Source organism: Aethalodelphis obliquidens, unplaced genomic scaffold (assembly GCF_003676395.1).
Source record: "Aethalodelphis obliquidens isolate GAN/ISIS:26980383/991018 unplaced genomic scaffold, ASM367639v1 scaffold17, whole genome shotgun sequence".
Taxonomy (NCBI): domain Eukaryota; kingdom Metazoa; phylum Chordata; class Mammalia; order Artiodactyla; family Delphinidae; genus Aethalodelphis; species Aethalodelphis obliquidens.
Window position 1 is genome coordinate 32,490,161 of NW_020837961.1, and position 23,764 is coordinate 32,513,924.

Genomic DNA, 23,764 nt, shown 5'->3' on the forward strand with positions numbered 1-23,764 from the left:
AGGTGAAGGTAGCTGCACAGTAACCTAGGGGATCACCTGGATCCCTGCCTCCATCTACCACAGAGAGAAAGTCATGCGGTGCTGGGTCATGGGAGTGGGGTTACAGAGGCCAAAGGGAATATCCCACTAGGCTGCTGACTGTCAGGATGGGGGTTTATACCCATTTCCTGTGCAGATTCCCAAGAGCCTGTAGGTGTTGTAATGTCCAGGTTCTTGAATTCAAAACATCGGTTCAACCTTGAAGGGAAAGGTGAAAATGGGCACCAGTCCCCGAAGCAGGTAGAGTCTATCGAGTATGGGTGGGTTTGGAGCCTGAACAAGAAGACTGCCATGTGAACAGACCCTCTTTTTTCAGAGCATGGGGCTTTGTCCCAAGATAGGGTTGGGCTTGAAACAGCAGATCTATGACTTTCACATGAGACACCTGCAAACCCAAACCAGGGGCCCCTTCCATGTGTCTGTGCTGCCGCCATGCTCACCTGGCTGCAGCTCCACCTGGCAAATGCCTGCTTACCCTTTAAGACTGAGTGCAAACCTCATCCTTCATGAAGACTGACACTCTCCTCCAGGAACAGTCTGTGCCTCCTCTTTTGTCTCATGACATTCAACATACACTTCTATTATAACATTAGTGATTTGCATTTAAATTGTATACTTAGTCTTCTGACTTCCCCACTGAATTGTACACATGTGTAAGGTGAGCTGCTTTTTGTGCCCCTCTAGCTTCCCTGCTAGTGTTCTACGGGGGCCCTAGAGAAAGCAGGTGGGTCTAACCGAGCACGAAATGGATGGGGGAAGGAGAGTGAGCTCAGAAACTCCAGACTTCCTTCAACCTAAAGTTCCATCCAGTGCATCAAATATTGTATATGCCAAGGAAAGATTTAAAATTTAATTCACACTCCCCCACACACAACACATTTCTGTTACCTGTATGATGTGAGCATCGTAGAACTGGCCCTCAGACACTGATACTTGGTAAATGCTTTGCCCAAAGCATGGTGGATGATCGTTCACATCTTGGATGAAGACTGCTACTTTGCTGTAGGCTCTATGCTCCCTACTTTCAGCTAAAACGATGAGCTGAACTTCATTTCTGACTTCAAAATCCAGAAACTTGGGTTCTTGCACAGTGAGTTCTCCTAGTTTTATTTCCAGAGAGAGAGAAAAAAAAGGAAAATTATTTTATTTTATTTTATTTTTTATTTTTCGGTACACGGGCTCCTCACTGTTGTGGCCTCTCCTGTTGCGGAACACAGGCTCCAGATGCACAGGCTCAGTGGCCATGGCTCACAGGCCCAGCCGCTCCGCGGCATGTGGGATCTTCCCGGACCAGGGCACGAACCCGTGTCTCCTGCATCGGCAGGCGGACTCTCAACCACTGTGCCACCAGGGAAGCCCAGAAAATTATTTTATTTAAAAAGTCTCAAATCACCTTTGACCCATATGCTCACACACTTACCTGTCCCTCAACTCCTCCCATTGGCTGGGCCCCCTTTCCTAGTGCCCGGGGTCATTGTGAAAAAAGGTGAGAACAGGCAGACATTTACACGGTTCAGACATGCAGGAGGGAAAGAAGCCATGAGTATCTGAAATCTGGGCGCTTTCTCTTAAGTCATCTTTCTGTCTCCATATTTAGCCCATGTCTGCAAAGTCCACCTTTCAAACATCTCCTGAATCCACCCTCTCCATTTCCCTGCTGCTGCCCTCCTCCAAGCCACCAGCATTTCCCACCTTGTCCCCTGTGTTAGTTTACTTAATTGGCCTCCCCACTCAACCAGTTCCCATTCTGAACTAAATAATAAAAAACAACACTGTGACTGTCCTGCATAAAACCCTTGATTGGCTTCCACAGCAATTAAGATGAAGTTCAGCATTTTTAGCCTCCCCAGGACCACCTGCTCCAGCCTCTCCCACCTGAGAAATCTCATTCTTCTCTTTCTCCCCTTTGCTCTGTCTGCTCTGGCTGTAAGACTCATACATGTTCTGTTCCTCCAACGCTCACTTCAGAGTTGTCCTGCAGGCTTTTCCATCCACCTGGAATTGTCCCCACTTCTGTACATCCTCAGGGTTCTTTCCAGACCACCCAGCCCTGTACCATCACCACGTCTGCCCCCAACAGACTCTCCAAAAGTGCCTGCAAGGTCTTTGCTCACCTAGTTCTGCCGAGTTATTCCTCTTGGTTTAGAAGATTCACAAGGTGAGGATGGTTATTTCTTACATCACCATCTCCCAAATCCCTAGCTCAGGTTCTGGCACATGGAAGCACCCAGTAATATTTGTTACACCCCCAGGTAACAAGTAGAACCAGGTGAGGGAAACTGAGCCTTGAGATTTATGCCCTACACAGGTTTTTCCCCAGACTAAGAAAATTCCTCCCCTGATAGAATTCCCTTCTCTAGTTTCTACTCTGTTTTGTTTCTTCCCTTTTGCAATTAAATTTCTTACTGAATTGATTGTTATTATTATTCCACTGTCATGATTTACTTAGCTCTCAATGTCAGAAATTCCATCGAGTGGAGTCTGCTGAAGTGCGTACTGATTTGGAGTTTGAGAAACCTGAAACCAAGCCTAAACCCTAGCCCTGGCTGCTTCATTTAGGTAAAGCACCTAGCTCCCCCACTACTAAGCTTGTGACCTGTAGTAAGTGACTCAGCTTCTGTCGAGCTGAGTCTCATCTTCTGTAAAACGGGGATATGAATAATGGCTCCATAGGGTTGCTGGGAGAGTGACACAGTGCATGTGTCTCTCACGCCCTCCATCAGCAGATACAGATTTAATATCTGTGTAAGCTCTGAATGTAGAAGGAGAACATTTAATAGCTATGGACTATTAAAATTTGCTCTTCTGGTGAAAGAACCTGTACAGTTTCTGGAAATATGACCTGGAAGCCACAGTTCTGATTGCTCTATCTGAACCAGTCCCCCTAGAGAACCAACGTAGGCCAAGGAAACTTCAGGCTATCATGTACCTACCTGGATGCTAATAGTAATCATATCCTGTTCTAATAAGTCTAACTTTGGCATTGAGTGTTTTGGGGGGATTTTATTGCTTCTGTTATTAAGAAAAAATAAATATTTATATACTATATGAAGAACTCACTATACTGCCAAATTTAAAACTTCATAAATTCACATTCATTTATTGTCATCAGATTTAGTTGTCAATTCAGAAAAGCAAATTACTTTTACAAACCATGGTCAGATGTTACTAAAACCCCTCTTAGCAAATTTAGAGTAGATTTAAGGATTGGCAGCTGAAGAATCATTAAAATGCATGCTGATGAGCTGCTAATGAAAGAATATGGTTTTTAGAAGTCTCTGTGGAACAAGAGCTGAGCAGAGAAGCCCCAGTCTAGGTGGACCCAAAGCTCTCATCTGGAGCTCTGTCTCCACCAAACAGGGCATTCAGCTTGCTACCATGTTCTGTTACTATTAGTAAAGAAAAATAAAGTGAAACACAACACTAAATTGCCAGTGTCACTTGGTAGAAAGTGTGCCAATTACAGTGCAGATCAAAGTGGATTTTCTAATAAAAGGCTTGTGTTTAGGCTTTGATAATTGGAATTTTGCACTTGGAATGCATCTGCAGTTCTAATGCTTTCCTTGCTTGGTTTTTATTTTTGACATAATAATTGGCACATGCTGTGAAAGTTGTGCAAATAGAAAAGACAATAACCAGTCTGTGAGATGATTCAAGGCTGGCACACCTACTAGATCCACAATTCGCCTTGGATGATCTATGTATATTTTTCTCAGAGACATCGAGGATTTACTGTCACCAGTGAGATGAAAGTACTACTGGGCTCTGTCTAATATATGGGCAGAAGTCCATGCTTTCCTTAGACTAACAGGCTCACAAATACCAACTTTTTGTTCATTCTTATATGTTAGCATGCCAGTTATTTAATAACTTGAGAAGAAAATTGTAGTAATATTTTCCTTCTGATATATGGACTTGTACAGCTTTTGTCCAAGTTTTAAGTACACATCAAAATGAGATTTAGATTCTTCAAATACTCAATGTTTGATAGCATAAGTGAGTTACTTCAGTCAATTACAAACTGTGCGCACATATATGTATATGCCCAAAGCAGAACGTGATAAACATTTATGTTATCCAAAAGCTTTTAAACTCTCTGCTCTAAAGCTACGTCCTTGAAACACTGAAAGTTTGATCATTTTGTTTTATGTTAATCTACCAAATAATGGAATGAAAACCACCATCTGTTATTTACATAGACAATGTTAGTAAAATAGTCAAGCTCCAAAATTCCTTCTGGTTTAAACAGTGAGTAGTAGATGTTTTTAAGTTATAGTGACAAGAAGTTTAGATGCAAAAGTAAACCTGTGGTTTGTGACTATGGAACAGGGCACACTCGGGCACAACTGGACAGAAAACACAGTTCTCATCAGAGAGCCATCTAATCATAACTTACTAAACCAATAACTAATAAAATGGTTTTCTCGCATTTTACCCTGTTTACACTGCAACATTAGAGATCAAGTTTACTGATTTGTCATACATACCAGTTTTCTATTTTAACTGGCTTATGTTTTAAAAAATATACATTGATAAAACCTGTGTTAGATGCCTTTAGACACAAATTTAATGATTATGTGTCAGGAAAGATGAATTTAATATCATAATTAAAGATTCTTAGAAATGTTTCTTGACAAAAGTATGGTAAACTACGGACTGGAACAATCCTCATCATAAAAACAACTAAAATGCTTGATAAATTGTGAGTGTGTGTGTGTGTTTGTTGAAATGCATTACTGAGTTGCTACAGTAGTAAGGAATCCTCAGAGGAAAAAAAAATAAATGAAAACAGTCATTCAGGGAGGCAAGCAAGCACTAAAAGCTTGTTTTTGTTCTAAGGGTTTTTAACATAACCTCTTCCTTGAGATTCACTTCTGATAACTGCACAGGGTGTGGAAAACAAGGGAAGAAGCCTGAACCCACAAAAGGTGAAAGATCCAATAGGAAAACCAAAATAAAGCTGTAAACCTAAAGGCTACATATGTTCCAAATTAGTGGTCAATATCAAAAAAAAATTAAAAATGAATGCACAGAAACTTGCTTTTCTTGACCTTGATGTCAGATGAAAGAGAGAAAAAGTCTCTGCTGAGAATTCATTAGCTTAAACCTGAATTTATGGTAGCTATACTATCATATATATATATTTAAATTCCCCAAAATTATGTAAGCCATTACATCAGCTTTGCTTGATGAGTGTCTAGGTGATTTGCAGAATCAAAAACACATCCTCCCTTTAGGGAAAAAAATCAACTCAGGCTTCAAAGAATCCTCAAAGAAAAAGTTTCCAGGACAATGGAGTAGCTTATAGTTAACAAGCACAAAAATCACAGAGAAGCAAGGCACCATGAATGACAGCCTGCAAATCCATAGATAGCAGAATAAATCTTCAAAGACTTAAGATGCAGAAATTATTGGACACAAAATATGTAATTATTAAATATTTAAATATATAAAAAAGAAGGTTGGAAGCATTAGCAAGGAACAAAAGGTTATTTTTTTAAAACACCAAAAAGAGTTGAAAAAGAACCCAAGATAACCTCTGGAAATGAAAAGTATAGTTCCTTAAGCTGAAGAAAAGAGGCACACAGAGATGAAAAATTTGAAAAAGATGTAGGAGAGAGCGATATGACCCCAATATTTGTCTAACTGGAGTTCCAAAGAAAGGTACAAATAAGTGGTATTTAGATCAACAGCTGACTTCTTAATGCAACAAGTGGAAACCAGAAGACAGTAGGGTAATATCTTAAATATGATAAGAGAAAATAACTATGAACCTGGAATTCTAAACCCAGCAAAAATATCTCTTAAAAACAAATATTAAAGACTTTTTTAGACAACTAAAATGGGAGCGAGTTTACTGCAACAGACTCTCACAAAAGGATGTACTTTAGGTAGAAGTAAAATGATTCCAGAGGAAAGTCTGAGATGGAAGAAAGAACAGTTAGCAAAGAGAGTAGCAAAGAAGCAGGTAAATTTTAAAATATTAATAATGCTTAATCTGAAAGAACTAAAATTGTGGTCAAAAAATCTTATAAATTGGAAAAGGGATATTAGAAGATAAAGAATTCTAAGTCTCGTATATTATTTAGGAGCACGATATTGATTAATGTTAGGCTTTAATTGTAGATGTCAAAATAGCTAGGCTAGGGCTTCCCTGGTGGCACAGTGGTTGAGAGTCCGCCTGCCAATGCAGGGGACACAGGTTCATGCCCCGGTCTGGGAAGATCCCACATGCCGCGGAGGTGCTGGGCCCGTGAGCCATGGCCGCTGGGCCTGAGCATCCGGAGCCTGTGCTCCGCAATGAGAGAGGCCACAACAGTGAGAGGCCCACGTACTGCAAAAAAAACAAAACAAAACAAAACAAAAATACCTAGGCTAACCATTAAAAGAAAGAAAAAACTATATAACTTCCAACAAACAGAGAAAAATGGTCATTCCCAGATGATTGTATACGTTGAATGTTCAGAAAAATATCAGAATCAATAAGAGTTTATAAGTTTGCTAAATACAAAATTAAAATATAAAAGCTAATTTCAAGTGTACACACCAACACTGTCAGAAAAAACATTTTTGGGGACTTCCATGGCGGTCCAGTGGTTAAGACTTCACCTTCCAGTGTAAGGGGTGCAGCTTCGACCCCTGGTCAGGGAACTAAGATCCCACATGCCTCACAGCCAAAAAACCAAAACATAAAACAGAAGCAATATAGTAACAAATTCAATAAAGACTTTAAAAATGGTCCCTATCAAAAAAATCTTTAAAAAAAAATAGAAAAAGCATTATTTTCATTTACCTCAGCAAGAAGTATAAAATATTTAGGCTAAATCTAGCAAGAAATATGCTATAGAAAAAACTTTATTACAATTATTAAAGAAACAGTAATTTTATTAAATTATTAACAAGTAATTGGTGTGATTTTCCATATTATTCCTGGATTCGAAGATAATACTGTAAAGATACACATTTTCCCCAAACTGGTATTTAGAATTAATATAATTCCAGTAGAAATTCCAACAACCTAAATGTCCATTGGTGGATGAATGGATAAAGAGAATGTGGTGTATACCTACAATGACAGATTATTCAGCCTTAACAAAGAACATCCTGCCATATATGACCTGGGTGAACCTTGAGGACATATGTTTAGTGAAATATGCCAATCACAGAAAAAAGAAATATTACTTGATTCCCCTTATGTGAGGTATCTAAAGTAGTCAAATTCAGAAGCAGAGAGTAGAATGGTGGTTGCCGGGGTAGGGGCACGGGAAACAGGAAGTTGCTGGTTAGTGGGAAATGAAGCCTCATTCAAGATGAGCAGGTTCTAGAGCTCTGCTGCACAGCGCCATGCCTATGGTTAACATACAGTTTTGTGCACTTAAAATGTATCAAGAGAGTAGATCTCATGTTAAATGTTCTTACAACAATTTTTTTAAAAGTCAATCAAGAAAAGTTTTCATAGATGATTATTACCTACAATGCATAGCTATGCAGGACTTTGTGAGATTTAAAAGAAGGACACTTTGGCCTGATGATTAAGTTACTTAAATTCTAGATTGGAGCTATATGATTTTTTTTTGAGATTTGTTGTTGTTGTTGTTGTTAATTAGGGTAAGGTTCCACCTGAAATCAAATGTGTATGCCATAGTTATATGGGTTACATGCATGAAGGTGTGAACAGCTGTATATAATCCCAAAATTCATGAATAAATATCCTTTCCATGGAAAAACAATCCCAATAGGCGTGTGTGTGTGTGTGTGTGTGTGTGTGTGTGTGTGTGTAAAACTTAACAAGTGGATACAATGCTTTATATTAGAGCCAGATAGACAATAACAGCTAATATACTCATGAGGAAGAATCTGAAGATGGGGTAAATATTGTGGGGTTGCTGCTTCCTTGATATGATGATTTATAAAGCAAATGTAATTAAGACAGTGTGGTGTCAATGTGTGGATAGACAAAGAGAAGAATGGAAAAGAGTCGAGAGTCCAGTAGAGTCAGGAAGCATGATGTACGACCATGCTGGTACTGTAGATCACATGGTAATAAGGCCATTGGAATAACTGGGAGTCCTGATTGAAAAACAAGAAAGGAAAAGGAAAGGAGAGAAGAGGAGAGGAGAGGAGAAGAAAGGAAAAAAAAAAAAGAAAAGCTATCTCTAACTCACATAAAACACAAAAATCAATCCTAGATGCACTAAAGATATAAATGTGAAACACAGGAAAACTATAAAAATTTTAAAAGACAATGTGAGAATATCTTCATGATCTCATGGTGGGGAAGAATTTCTTAAACAGCCTACAAAAAAGGCAAATCATAAAATAAGACTGATTCATTCTAACGTTAAACTCAGAACGTGCCTTAATGAGAGTGAAGGACAAGTCACAAATTATTAAAAAAAAATTGTAACAAAAAACAAAGGATAAACACTAATAAAAATATATTAAAAATCCTTACACTTCAACAAGTAAAACACAAAAAACTTAGCAGAAAAATAGGCAAAAGATATCAATATGCATTTCACATAGAAGAAAACAGAAATAGTCAATAAACTATGAAAAAATGCTCAAATGTATTCATACTAAGGGAAATGTAAGTTACAACCACAGTGGGATAACATTTCACACCCACCAGATTGGCAATAGAAAGTAGGACATGGACAACTGTGACAGTTCTCATTCAATGCTGGTGGAATATAAAGTCGGATGAACCACTTCATAACACAATTTGGCACTATCTGTATAGCTGAACATAGGCACCCTCTGAGATACATGCCCATCCTACACTCTAGGGCCTACAGAACTCCTTACATGTGCACCAGAAGACACATGCAAGATTGTTCATTATATCCCCAGACAGAGAAACCTTGCTGTCCATCAACAGCACATTGATAAATAAGTTGTGATATAGACTTACAATAGAATACCGTAAAGCAATGAAAATTAAAGAACCCAGCTACACACATTAACATGGATGATTCTAACTTTGAATTTAAAAAACAATATCAATAGAATACATAGAGTATGAATCCATTTATGTAAATTTCAAAGCAAAATCAATGCTTTTACTATATTCCTATTTGTAGGAATACATTTACTGTAAGTCACAAGGAGATGATTATCCTTGAAGTCTTGGCATTAATCAGCCTGGAGCAGTGGAGAGAAAAGGTGCAATCACAAAAGGGCCCAAAGGGAGCATAGGTGATAATGGTGGTATTCTATTTTATAGCCTTGGCAGCAGGTACATATCATTCTTTGCTATTCTTCCTTAATGTGTTCATAATGGCTTATGCACTACACATCATAGTAAAAATGTTGAGCAAAAAATCAAGCCGTAGAGGAGTTCATTCAACATAATTCTATTATGATGTTTAAATCAAAGTAAAACTAAATAACACATTTTTTAGGGATTCAAATGGGGTGGGAAAATTATAATGAAGAAAAGGCAGGGATCAATACCAAATTCAGATTACTGATTTGCCAATGACCTCTGGGGTGAAATAAGACAGATGTGAGAGGGAAAGGACACACAGGGGCTTCCTGAGTTTCTAGCCATGTCTCATGTCTGGAGATGGGTGGCAAAGACATGGGCTTTTATTTTACTACTGTCCATTAAACAGTTGTGTACCTCAACATACCATCTTGTAGCTATTTCACAATAAAATTTTGAAATACATTTCAACTTAAATAAATGACTTCTTAATTAAAAAATAAAGAGTTTCCTGTGGTTGACTTCTTTGAACTAACCCTAGGCATATTTTATCTGTATTTTAATGAGACACTATAGAAAATAAGGCCAAACCTGGGCCATGTTAGGTGTGTGATGGCGGAAGGATTTGGGTGACCTGGGAAAATGTGCATACTCTGATATTCACCTTCTTCCTCAATGTTCTAATCTCAGCCCCTTTCCCAGAACCCTCAGACACCCGACTGCTAGAAACTTAAAGCTTGGTTGTGTTTGCAAATGGCCTTCTTGCCAACAGGCTTCCAGCATCACCCCTTAACCAAATGATAGGGTGAAGATGAAGACTTCTTGCAGGCTACCTTAGAGAGGTTGCTGAGCAAAGGCTGCATGGACCAAAAAGTCGTAACGCTACCCTGGATGAGAAGGCTTTTGCTTAAGAAATGACCCCTCTCAATTCTTCCCATGTGCACAAAGTATGGATTAAATAAGGCAGTTGTATGGTAATATAGAAATTATTAAAAACATTCTTCTTGAGGTTGACAACGAAGCAGTAGATACATATCCACTACATAGTTGTTAGTTAAAAAAAGTATGTTCCAAATAATCAATTGGTATTCATTTAAAGCACAATAATGGTCTTATTAAAGCTAAATTTAATACATGCTGTATTTGGAAGTAATTTCTTTACCACCACATAGAAACCTTTCCAGCCATCCTTTTTTGTTGTACTGTTGACATTAAGTGGCAAATCAGAAGAATCTCTGATGAAAATTTCCTAAGGCTACACATGTGTGCTTATTTTCAATTCAAACCCATTCTCACTGATCTCCCTACTACATCTCCAATTCTCCCAAATGGATAGGTAAATCATAAATAGAAACCATGTTATCATCAAATAACAAGTAGGGTAGGATAGGTACTGTTTAATTTGGAAATGTGAATAGACTTCTTAAGGAATACATATAAACAAATAGTTCTTGATTTCTCATCAGCCAGAATAAAAAACTCTTTGTTGTTTACCTCTTAAATTATTTACCTCTAATTTCTACCTTTCAAATTTTGAGTTTTCTTTGCAGAAGTATGTCTTATTAGTAACATTAAGTGGAGCAGATAATAAAGCTATTAGAAGGTAGAGAAGGATTACCTGAGTTGGAGCACAAGGAAAAAACTCCATCTTCATTTCCACTAAAAATTGAATATTTAATGTTGTCCCGAACTGAGTCAGTAGCAAAAGCTTTTATAGTCACAATAGAAGTACCTGTAAAAATTAGGTTAAAATAAAAGAGCTTTAGGAAAAGAAAATTCAGGAAAAACAAGAGCAAACACCGAGTGGTTATTATTTGCCTATTATATTTTCACTTGTCATTCAGTCAATGATTATTTATTGAGTGTCTTCAAAAAGCCAAGCCCCATGCTAGGTGCTGGGGATATAGCAACAAGCAAGGTAGAAAAGATCTCTGTCTTCTTGATGGTTATTAACTGATGGAAGGAGATGAACAATAAGCCATTAAAGAAATACATAATCAAGGTAGATTTCAGATATGTTAAGCTCCCTGAAAAGAAATAAACAAGGTTATGTGATATAAAATACTTTTTCTGCAGGGAGGTGGATACCCCTTTGCAGAGGCCTCAGAGGAATGACATTCCAGTTGAACTTTGAAGCATGAGAAGCCATAGAAAGAGTGGGAAGAAAAGGATTCTAGGAGAAAGAAGAGCAGCACAGAAGCCCTGGGCTGGGAGAGGGCTTGGTTTGGTGAGGCACAGTGCGTAGGTGAAATGTGGATGGTGAAGACAGTGTCGAGGTGGGAGGGACTAGATTTTACTCTAAGTGCAATGGGAAGATATAGAAGCATTTAAAGGAAATAAGTAAAATCATCTGATTTACGTTTAAAAGGCATCAATCTCACTGCTGTCTGGACAACAAGGAGCTGTAAGAAAGGAAAAGAAATACTGCAATAGACCATGCAAGAGACAACAACCTAGGATAGTGGTGGGGGGGATGAAAAGAAGGGGACAAATTAAAGACATATGCTGACACATTTCCCTGAACATTGCATGGGATGTGGGAAAGGAGGTAACAAGGGTATAAATATAAGAAATCTTCCTTTAACCAGTTTACAGTAGCCTTGTAGGTAAAAGCAACCCAACTAGAAAGTAACCAAGGTCTTAACTGCATGATACAGATTCATTCAAGAATTGTTAAGCTAGGGCAGGGGCAGTAAAGAGATAACTTCAAGGGAAAAACAGAAATTGATTTAGGGGTAGGAATTAGAGAAGAAAGAAGGAAGTCATGTCAGTTTCTAGGAAACAGACTGATTACCAGCATAAGAGAAGAATTAGCAAGGACTGACAGAGATAATAAGACAATTGGTATGATTAGAACTGCAGTTTCACTGGGAGGATTTTCAAGAATCCATCTGGGCCCCAAGTTAGCACCTTGCCGTCTTTGTTTATAATATGTTATGCCCTTTGCTGCTCACCTCTGCTTTGCTTCCTGTCTTGGTTGTCCATTTGTCTCCCTCCTATGACTGCCTGTCCTGTTTTATTTTTAAGTATTTTTATTTAATCAACTTTATTATGGTAAAACTTACTTACAATAATATACACATAGTTTAAGTATATAGTTCTATATACTACACATGTCTATATATGACTATACACACCTGTAACAACTATACACACCTGTGTAGCCACCATCACAATCAAGATGTAGAATATTTCTATCACTTTAAAAAGTTCTCTCAGACCCTTGGACAGTCTACATTTGTTTATCCATTACTTACATATGGGCATTTGGGTTGTTTTCAGTATGGGGCTTATGAATAAAGCTGCTATCAACATTTATGTAAAAGGGCTTGATGGCCACATGTCTTCATTCCTGAGGGGTAAACACCTACAGTAAGTGTATGTTTAACCTGCATACACTGTTAACTGCCAAACTATTTTCCAAAGTGGTTGTTCCATTTTATTTATTTATTTATTATTGATGTATAGTTGATTTATAATGTTGTGTTAGTTTCTGGTGTACAGCAAAATGATTAACTTATACATATATATACATAATATTTTTCATATTCTTTTCCATTATGGTTTATCACAGGATATTGAATATATTTCCCTGTGCTATACAGTAAGATCTTGTTTTTTTACTGTGGTTGTACTACTTTACATTCCTGCTAGCAACATACAGGAATTCCAGTTGCTCTACATCCACTGGTATTGTCAGTCTTTTTAATTTTGGTCATCCTAGTGGGTGTGTAGTGGTGTCTCACGGTGGATTTAATTTTAACCTCCCTAATGTCTGATGACGTTGAGCATCTTTTCATGTGCTTATTGGCCATTTCCAATCCCCTTTTTAGTTCATCTTTGTACTTTGCCTTCTTGTTCTCTATTCACCCACCACTTCTGATAATTCTTTACTCATCTTGACCCTCTTGTCTTAGGCCTATAACTTATGGCATCTACTTTAGACTCCCACTCTGGCAATGACCCTGCCTCTCCTCTTAACTTTCATCCTGACCTATAGGATGCTGCCTACTGGCAAAGGCATGTTGCACTGAGTGGGAGAGATGAGAATGAGGTGGATTCTGTAGGAGGCTCTCTGACTGGTGAGTATGTATCACTGGGGGCCTGATATAAGATGGTGTCAGCAAAGCACCAGAGGAAAAGTGAAAGGAAACATTTGATAAGGAAACAGATGTCAGAGATGAGTACATATCAGGGCTCATTAGCTCAGATGCTTTTTGGTAAAAGCAAGAAGCATGGACATATATAGGAGCTAGATGGGTGGAGGAGGCCAGAGATTGCCTGATGCGACTAAGGCACTCAGCTTTAACTTATTACTGCCAGCAGGGAAAGCAGGTTTCAGGATACTGGGGATTCTGGTCTTTTCAAGAGAAGGTCAAAAATTGATATTTATTTTCATGTGAAATCCCCCAATTCCCAAATGTCAGAAAATATTTAATTTAGGGAGAAAAATAAGCCACCACCTGGGTTGAACAAAATATTGCTGTGGCTTGACTACAGTCCTGTGTCTGGCCATTTACCATTTCTGATAGAGAAGATGAATTTCTCCTTTTTTGTTACCAGACCTTCTAGCTCTTAGATGGTGGTACTTATTTGTCACTCATGAACTTGTTCAGAACACACTTGAAGACTGATCTTACCTCTCTGCTAAAATTGAACTAAATTCCATGAGAGCAGAAGAGCTTTTCTATATATTTGTATTCTATATATTTTTATAAATCTAGATTAGTTTTGCCTCTAAAGTTTCATGTACTTGCAAATCATACAATAACTGTCTTCTTTGCCTTAGCACACATTTTTGAGAATCAAACATGTTGTTGTGTGTATCAAATATTTGCTGCTTTATATGTTTCAAATGAAGAAACAAGATAAAACCCCAGAAAAACAATGAAGTGAAGTAGGGATAAGCAATCTACCTGATAAAGAGTTCAAGATAATAATCATAAAGATGCTCAAAGAATTTGGGAGAAAAATGGATGAACACAGAAGTTTAACAGTTTGAAAATTTAAAAAAGAACCAAAAAGAGATGAATACAGTAAATGAAATTAAAAATTCACTGGAATAAATCAACAGTAGATTAGATGATACAGAGGAATGGATCACTGACCTGGAAGACAAAGTATCAGAAATCCCTCAAGTTGAACTAAAAAAAAAAAAAAAAAAAGGGATAAAAAAATGAAGATAGTTTAAGAGACCTCTGGGACAACATCAATATTAACATTCACATTTTAGGCATCCCAAAAGAAAAGAGAAAGAAAGGACATATTTGAAGACAAAAAAACTGAAGACGTCCCTAACCTGGGAAAGGAAACACACCTCCAGGTCCAGGAAGCACAGAGAGTCCCAAACAGGATCAACACTAAAGAGATGACACTAAGACACATTGTGATTAAAATGTCAAAAATTAAAGATAAAGAGAGAATATTAAAAGCAGCAAGGGAAAAGCAATAAGTTACATACCATGGAATCCCATATGGCTATCAGCTGACTTTTCAGCAGAAGCTCTGTAGGCCAGAAGGGAGTGGCATGATATAGTTTAAATGATGAAAGAGAAAGACTTACAACCAAGAACACTCTACTCAGCAACAGTCTCATTCAGATGTGAAGGAAAGATCAAAAGTTTTACAGATGAGCAAAAGCTAAAAGAGTTCAGCAACAGGAATCCAACTTTCTAAGATATGGTAAAGGCACCTCTCTAAGCAAAAAAGGAAAGGCCACAGCTAGAAATATGAAAGTTACAAAAGGAAAAATTTCACTGGTAAAGGCAAATATAAGTAAAGGTAGTAGATCAACCCCTTATAAAGCTAGAATGGAGGCTAAAAGACAAAAGTAGTCAAATCATCTACATCCACAATAAGTAGTTAAGGGATACACAAAACAAAAAGATGTAAAATATGTCAAAAATAGTAAATGCTCTGGAGTCAAAATGTAGGGTTGTTAAAATGTATTCAAACTAAGAGATCAGCAACTTAAAATAATTTTATATATATATATATATATATATATATATATATATACACACACACACATATATATGTGTGATTTATATACATAGCTATATATAAACCACAAACCAAAAATCTATAACAGACACAACACAAAACAGAGAAAGGAATCCAAATATAACACTAAGACAGTCATCACAAGGGCAGAGAACAAAAAGAAAAAAGGAACAGAAAGAACTACAAAAACACCCCCCAAACAATTAACAAAATGGCAATAAGACATACCTATCAATAATTACTTTAAATGTAAATGGACTAAATGCTCCAATCAAAGACATAGAGTGGCTGAATGAATATAAAAATAAGACCCAAATATATTCTGCCTACAAGAGACCCGCTTCAATCTAAAGACACACATAGATTGAAAGTAAGGGGATGGAAAAAAGTATTACATGCAAATGAAAATGAAATGAAAGCCAGGGTAGCAGTACTTTATATCAGACAAAATAGGCTTTAAAAAAAAGACAGTAATAAGAGACAAAGAGGGACATTACAGAATGATAAAATTATTATTCCAAGAAGATATAACAATTGTAAATATATATGCACCTAAAATAGGAGCACCTAAATATGTAAAGAAAATATTAACAGACATAAAAGGAGTAATTGACAGTAATACAATAATAGTAGCAGACTTTTAACACCCCGTTTACCTCAATAGAGAGACCATCCAGACAGAAAATTAATAAGGATATACCAGCCTTAAGCAACACATTAGACCAGGTAGACTTAATAGATATGTATAGAACATTCCACACCAAAGCAGCAGAATACACATCATTTTCAAGTGTTCATCAATAGATGAATGGATAGAGAAGATGTGGTATATATGTGCAATGGAATATTGCTCAGCCTTAAAAAAAAGGAAATCTTGCCTGTTGTGACAATATGGATGGAAATAAGTCAGGCAGAGACAGACAAATACTATAGGATTTCACTTAGATGTGGAATCTAAAAAATAAAACAAATGAACAAACATAACCAAATAGAAACTGAATCATAGATACATACAAAGAACAAAGAGATGGTTGCCAGAAGGGAGGAGAGAAATAGGTGAGGGAGATTACAAGGTACAAATTTCAGATACAAAATAAATGAGTCATGATTTTGAAATGTACAGTGTGGGGAATAGAATCAATAATTATGTAATATCTTTGTATGGTAACAGATGACAACTAGAATTATAATGGTGATAATTTTGAAATGTACAGATATATCTAATTGCTGTGTCATGTACCAGGAACTAACATACTGTCATAGGTCAATTATACTTCAAAAACGAACAAACAAACACACATAAAAAAGATCAAACTTGTGGTTACCAGAGGCAGGGTCATGGTGGGTAGGGGAATTGGATGAAGGTGGTCAACAGGTACAAACTTCCAGTTACAGGATAAATAAATACTAGGAATGTGATGTACAGCAGATTAAATAGAATTAACACTGCTCTATGTTACATATAAAAGTTGTTAGGAGAGTAAATGCTAAGAGCTCTCATCACAAGGAGAAAATTTTTTTTTCTATTTCTTTAGTTTTATATCTATATGAGATAATGGATGTTCACTAAACTTATTGTACTAATCATTTCATAATGTATCTAAGTCAAATCATGATGCTGTACACCTTAAACTTATACAGTATTGTATGTTAATTATAGCTCAATAAAACTGGAAGAAAAATATTGTTCCTTTGTACACCTATTAAGTAGGTGCTTAATAAGTATAGAAAGATGGGAGGGAATAGAGGAGACAGAGAGAGGAAGTAAGGAAAAGAGGTGATCACTGAAGTGTTACAGGCTGGGAGATTAGAAAAATGCTTCTCTGCCTTCAGGACTGTTCTAAAACAACAGCAACTATTATTTTTTAAATTATTCAATGCAAGAACACCACTTCTGATAGTAGGATTTGCAGTAGTTGAAAAAAATAGCACCTATTCAAGATCTCTACTGGGTTTCCTCATTGAATCCTACTGTGGAGGGCCTAGGAACAAGCTTGAAACCCATCCTGATACAGTCCATAGTAGAGACAATCCCTAAATGAAGTCAAATTGACATATTTTTTTCCCGGATAGGTAAAAGGTTTTCACTAAAAAGAAAAGAAGAAAGAAAAGGCCTTGGAACAGACAATATTTACCCCAGGAACCTTTTCAACACTTAACACTCAAAGAAAAGTGAAACGATCACTATAAATATTAAAGGAAACACATATGTGATATTGTCCACAAAACTGAAAATTCAGTGAAAAAGGCATAAAACAATATCCATAATGGAGAAAGGACACGAAAACCAAAACTGGATGTGTTACTCTGTTTTAAAACATTATGTTTTGAGCTTTCCTGGTAGCGCAGTGGTTGAGAGTCTGCCTGCCGATGCAGCGGACACCGGTTCGTGCCCCGGTCTGGGAGGATCCCACATGTCATGGAGCGGCTGGCCCCATGGGCCATGGATGCTGGGCCTGTGCGTCCGGGGCCTGTGCTCCGCAACGGGAGAGGCCACAGCGGTGAGGGGCCCACGTACCGCAAAAAACAAAACAAAACAAAACAAAAAAATACATTATGTTTAAAATAAACTGTGACAAAGTTTAAAAATCATTTATCAGAGTTTCCAAATGATTATTCTTTTCAAACAAGTTATGAAGTCATTCAGTCACAAAATAAAGGATTTTAATCAATCCTTTTTAGTCAAGTTACTACATATGTTGAGAACTCTCAAATTGCATTATAATCTGATGCTTATTTTGTTACATTTCAGGAGACCTTGTTAATATAAAGATGTCTTACATTTTTGGTAGGAATATGCCTTCACAGTACTGCAGTATATTTTATCTTCAGTGCTACATCACAATTCTGTGCTTCCTGATACAACTTATTTTTTAAACACAGGAAATTTTGTTTCAATTGCCTTGTCACATATTCTTAACAATGGCAGTAAGAAGAGAAACAGCCACAACGGCAAGATGTACGGTCTTGCTGATGGCCTTTATTCATGGGTTAGAAGGCTTATTACATGCCCAATCACAAAAGAAAACATGGAGACTGCTTGCATGTAAAAGAACAAAGATGAGTACAGAATTGCAAATAAGAATCATATATGGCCTCTCTCATGAAAGGAAAAATCCTATTTTTATTGCAACTAAAATGTTCATAATATCAAATGGAACAGTAGCACACAAAAAATATCATTCAATGAAAATACTACAAATTAGATGCTGAAGTCAGCAAAGATTAAATATGAGATTGCCTGAGAAAATAGGAAATAACTAAAGGGTCTGGAATTCTTCTAGGTCTTGCCTTATTGTACACATTTTAAGTAAAAGTCTGTCTCTGGGAATCTGGATAAAACTTACAATTACTGCTCATTTCACATCAAGGTAAAAATGGTAAAACATAAAAACCAATACTGAACCTTCCAACAAACAAAAGCCCAGGACCAGACAGCTTCACAGGTAAATCCTATCAAACATTTAGAGAAGAGCTAACACCTATCCTTCTCAAACTCTTCCAAAATACAGCAGAGGGAAAAACACTCTAAAACTCATTCTACGAGGCCACCATCACCCTGATACCAAAACCAGACAAAGATGTCACAAAGAAAGAAAACTACAGGCCAATACCACTGATGAACATAGATGAAAAATCTTCAACAAAATACTAGCAAACAGAATCAAACATCACATTAAAAGGATCATACACCATGATCAAGTGGGGTTTATCTCAAGAGTGCAAGGATTCTTCAATATATGCAAATCAATTAATGTGATACACCATATTAAAAAACTGAGGGAAAAAAAACATATGATCATCTCAATAGATGCAGAAAAAGCTTTTGACAAAATTCAACACCCATTTATGATAAAAACCCTCCGGAAAGTAGGCATAGAGGGAACTTACTTCAACATAATAAAGGCCATATATGACAAAACCACAGGCAACTTTGTCCTCAATGGTGAAAAACTGAAACCATTTCCACTAAGATCAGGAACAAGACAAGATGGCCCACTCTCACCACTGTTATTCAACATAGTTAGGAAAGTTTTAGCCACAGAAATCAGAGAAGAAAAAGAAATAAAAGGAATCCAACTCAGAATAGAAGAAGTAAAACTGTCACTGTTTGAAGATGACATGATACTATATATAGAGAATCCTAAAGATGCTACCAGAAAACTACTAGACTAATCAATGAATTTGGTAAAGTAGCAGGATGCAAAATTAATGCACAGAAATCTCTTGCATTCCTATACACTAATGATGAAAAATCTGAAAGAGAAATTAAGGAAACACTCACATTTACCATTGCAACACAAAGAATAAAATACCTAGGACTAAACCTACCTAAGGAGACAAAAGAACTGTATGCAGAAAACTACAAGACACTGATGAAAGAAATTAAAGATGATACAAACAGATGGAGAGATATACCATGTTCTTGGATTGGAAAAATCAACATTGTGAAAATGACTCTACTACCCAAAGCAATCTACAGATTCAATGCAATACCTATCAAACTACCACTGGCATTTTTCACAGAACTAGAACAAAAAATCTCACAATTTGTATGGAAACACAAAAGACCCCAAATAGCCAAAGCAATCTTGAGAAACAAAAATGGAGCTGGAGAAATCAGGTTTCCACACTTCAGACTATACTACAAATCTACAGTAGTCAAGACAGTATGGTACTGGCACAGAAACAGAAATATAGATCAATGGAACAGGATAGAAAGCCCAGAGATAAACCCACGCACATAAGGTCACCTTATATTTGATAAAGGGAGAAAGAATATACAATGGAGAAAAGACAGCTTCCTCAATAATTAGTGGTGGGAAAATTGGACAGCTACATGTAAAAGAATGAAATTAGAATACTCCCTGACACCATACAGAAAAATAAACTCAAAAAGGATTAAAGACCTAAACATAAGGCCAAACACTATAAAACTCTTAGAGGAAAACATAGGCTGAGTACTCTATAACATAAATCACAGCAAGATCCTTTTTGACCCTCTTCCTAGAGAAATGGAAATAAACAAAAATAAACATATGGGACCTAAAGAAACTTAAAAGCTTTTGCACAGCAAAGCAAACCATAAACAAGATGAAAAGACAACCCTCATAATGGGAGAAAATATTTGCAAATGAAGTAACTGAGAAAGGATTAATCTCCAAAATTTACAAGCAGCTCATGAAGCTCAATATCAAACAGACAAACAACCCAATCCAAAAATGGGCAGAAGACCTAAATAGACATTTCTCCAAAGAAGATACACAGATTGCCAACAAAAACGTGAAAGAATGCTCAACATCACTAATCATTAGAGAAATGCAAATCAAAACTACAATGACATATCACCTCACGCCAGTCAGAATGGCCATCATCAAAAAATCTAGAAACAATAAATGCTGGAGAGGGTGTGGAGAAAAGGGAATCTTCTTGCACTGTTGGTGGGAATGTAAATTGATATAGCCACTATGGAGAACAGTATGAAGTTTACTTAAAAGACTAAAAATAGAGCTACCATACGACCCAGCAATCCCACTACCGGGCATATACCCTGAGAAAACCATAATTCAGAAAGAGTCATGTGGGCTTCCCTGGTGGCGCAGTGGTTGAGAGTCTGCCTGCCGATGCAGGGGATGTGTGTTCATGCCCCGGTCTGGGAGGATCCCACATGTCATGCAGTGACTGGGTCTGTGAGCCATGGCCACTGAGCCTGCACGTCTGGAGCCTGTGCTCCGCAACGGGAGAGGCCACAACAGTGAGAGGCCCACATACTGCAATAAAAAAAAAAAAAAAAGCATCATGTACCACAATGTTCATTGCAGCCCTATTTACAGTAGCCAGGACATGGAAGCAACCTAAGTGTCCATCAACAGATGAATGGATAAAGAAGATGTGGCACATATATACAATGGAATATTACTCAGCCATAAAAAGAAATGAAATTGAGTTATCTGCAATGAGGTGAATGGACCTAGAGTCTGTCATACAGAGTGAAGTAAGTCAGAAAGAGAAAAACAAATACCATATGCTAACACATATATATGGTATCTAAAAAATGAAAAAAAAATGGTTCTGAAGAACTTAGGGGCAGGACAGGAATAAAGACGCAGATGTAGAGAATGGACTTGCAGACATGGGGAAGGGGAAGGGGAAGCTGGGTGAAGTGAGAGAGTGGCATGGACTTATGCATACTGCCAAATGTAAATAGATAGCTAGTGGGAAACAGTCGCATAGCACAGGGAGATCAGATCAGTGCTTCGTGTCCACCGAGAGGGGTGGGATAGGGAGAGTGGGATGGAGATGCAAGAGGGAGGAGATATGGGTATATATGTATATGTATAGTTGATTAAGCAGAAACTAACATACCGTTGTAAAGCAATTATACTCCAATAAAGCTGTTTAAAAAAAAAGAATACTGTACCTTCAATTTCCATGAGGTAAGTGAAACATATAGAAGCATTTACCTTTTACATTTTCAGGCTTTTATGAATTTCATTTTAAGTCTAACATTGAATAAGAAAAGTATAACACATTTAATGTTCTTGTTCTTTTCTTCTTTACAAAAATACAGTTAAAACACTACCACCACCTACAGCAACATTTAAAGGCAGAATTATATAACAATAAATGCAGTAGGAGTACAAAAATCAATATTTGTGGATATATTTAGGTAAAATAATTATGAGAACTTTTATTTAGAGTTGTCCTGAGTAAATAATTCTAGAGTTTTACTTTTGTTATTTCTAAGCAATGCAAGCATTTTCTTATAGATGACTGACTTGAGAAAGATATTTTTAAACATCTGAATGACTTTTGAAATATCTATTATATCTTAAATGTCCAGCCACTGAAACACTTGAACGTATTTCAATCATTTAAGAAAAAAAAGTGGGAGTCACGTCAGCAAGATGACTGAACAGAAAACCTTAGATCTAGTCCCCCATAGACATATAGTCTAACAACAAGAGTAGATGGTCCAAAAAGTCTTTATGAAAACTCCAGGCCAAAAGGGAGTGGGATGATTTATTCAAAGTGCTGAAAGAAAAAATTGTTAACAAGAATATTATATCTAACAAAACTGTCCTTCAAAAATGAAAAAGAAATAAAGACCTCCAATAAACAAAAGCTCAGAGAATTCATCACCACTAGATCTGCCTCAGAAGAAATGCTAGAGGAAGTCCTTCAAGTTGAAATAAAAGGAGTCTAGACAGCAACGTGAAAGCATACAAAAATACAAAGTTCTTTGGTTAAGGTAAATCTACAGACAACTACCAAATCTTGTAACACTGTAATGGTGGTACATAAATCACTTTTAATTCTGGTATAAAATTTAAAAGATAAAAGCACTAAATATAACTTTAAGTATAAAACTATGTCAATGGACCAATATATAAAAAGATATAACTTGTGAAATTGATATAATAAAGTGGGAGGGGGAAGTAAAGGAGAAGAGTTTTTGTATGGGATTAAAGTTAAGTTATTATCAGTTTAAAGTGGATTGCTAAAACTAGAAGATGTTTTATGTAATCCCCATGGTAACCACAAAGAAAACACCTATAGAAGAAACACAAAAGGAAATAAGAAGGAACTCAAAGCTTGACAGTTCAAAATATCAGTGAAATACAAAGGAAGGCAGCAAGAGAACAAAAGAGGGACAAAATAACTACAAAACATACAGAAAACAATTTTAAAATGTCAATACTAAGTCCCTCCCAATCATAATTACTTTAAACATAAATCGATTAAAAGTCCCCAATTAAAAAACACAGTGGCTGAATGGATTAAAAATAACCCACAAACTCCAACTACATACTGTCTAGAAGGTACTCATTTTAGGTATAAGGACACCCATAGGCTGAAAGTGAAAGGATGGAGAAAGATATTCCATGCAAATGGTACCCCAAAGACGACAGGGATGGCTGTACTTATATCAAACCAAATAGAGTTTAAGTCAAAGACTGCCATGGGACAAAGAAGGACATTATATTAAAAAAAGGTCTATTCATCAAGAAGATGTAGCAATTATAAGTATATGTGCACCTAACTGTAGAGCACCTGAACATATGAAGCAAACACTGACAGAATTGAAGGGAGAAATAGATAGTAACACAATAATAGTAGGATATTTCAATTCCCCACTTTCAATAATGGATATATCAACCAAACAAAAGATCAATAAGGAAGCAGAGGGCTTGAAGAACATTATAGACTAACTGGACCTAAGAGACATACACAGAAGACTTAACCCAACAATAGCAGAATACACATTCTCATGTGTATTAAACATTCCCAAGTGTATCCTCAAGAGCACATGGAACATTCTCCAGGGTATATCACATGTTAGGCCACAGAATCTGGACAAATTTAAGAAGATTATACCAACTATCTTTTCTGACTATGATGGAATGAAACTAGAAATAAACAACAAAGAAAAACTAGAAAATTTACAAATACATGGAAATTAAAGAACATGCTCTTTAACAACTAACAGGTCAAAGAAGAAATCTAAAGGAA

General features: G+C 36.7%; 1 protein-coding gene across 1 annotated transcript in view; it reads right to left on the reverse strand.

The window, feature by feature from the left end:
* The window catches only part of DCHS2 (dachsous cadherin-related 2), a 287,111-nt gene that overhangs the window by 28,653 nt on the left and 234,694 nt on the right, over positions 1–23,764 (reverse strand). Inside the window, exons 14-15 of the mRNA XM_027117241.1 lie at positions 10,866–10,979; positions 928–1,139 (exon numbers count right to left, since the gene is read on the reverse strand). Of these exons, the coding sequence (XP_026973042.1) occupies positions 928–1,139; positions 10,866–10,979 (326 nt within the window). The remainder of the gene's footprint in view (positions 1–927; positions 1,140–10,865; positions 10,980–23,764) is intronic.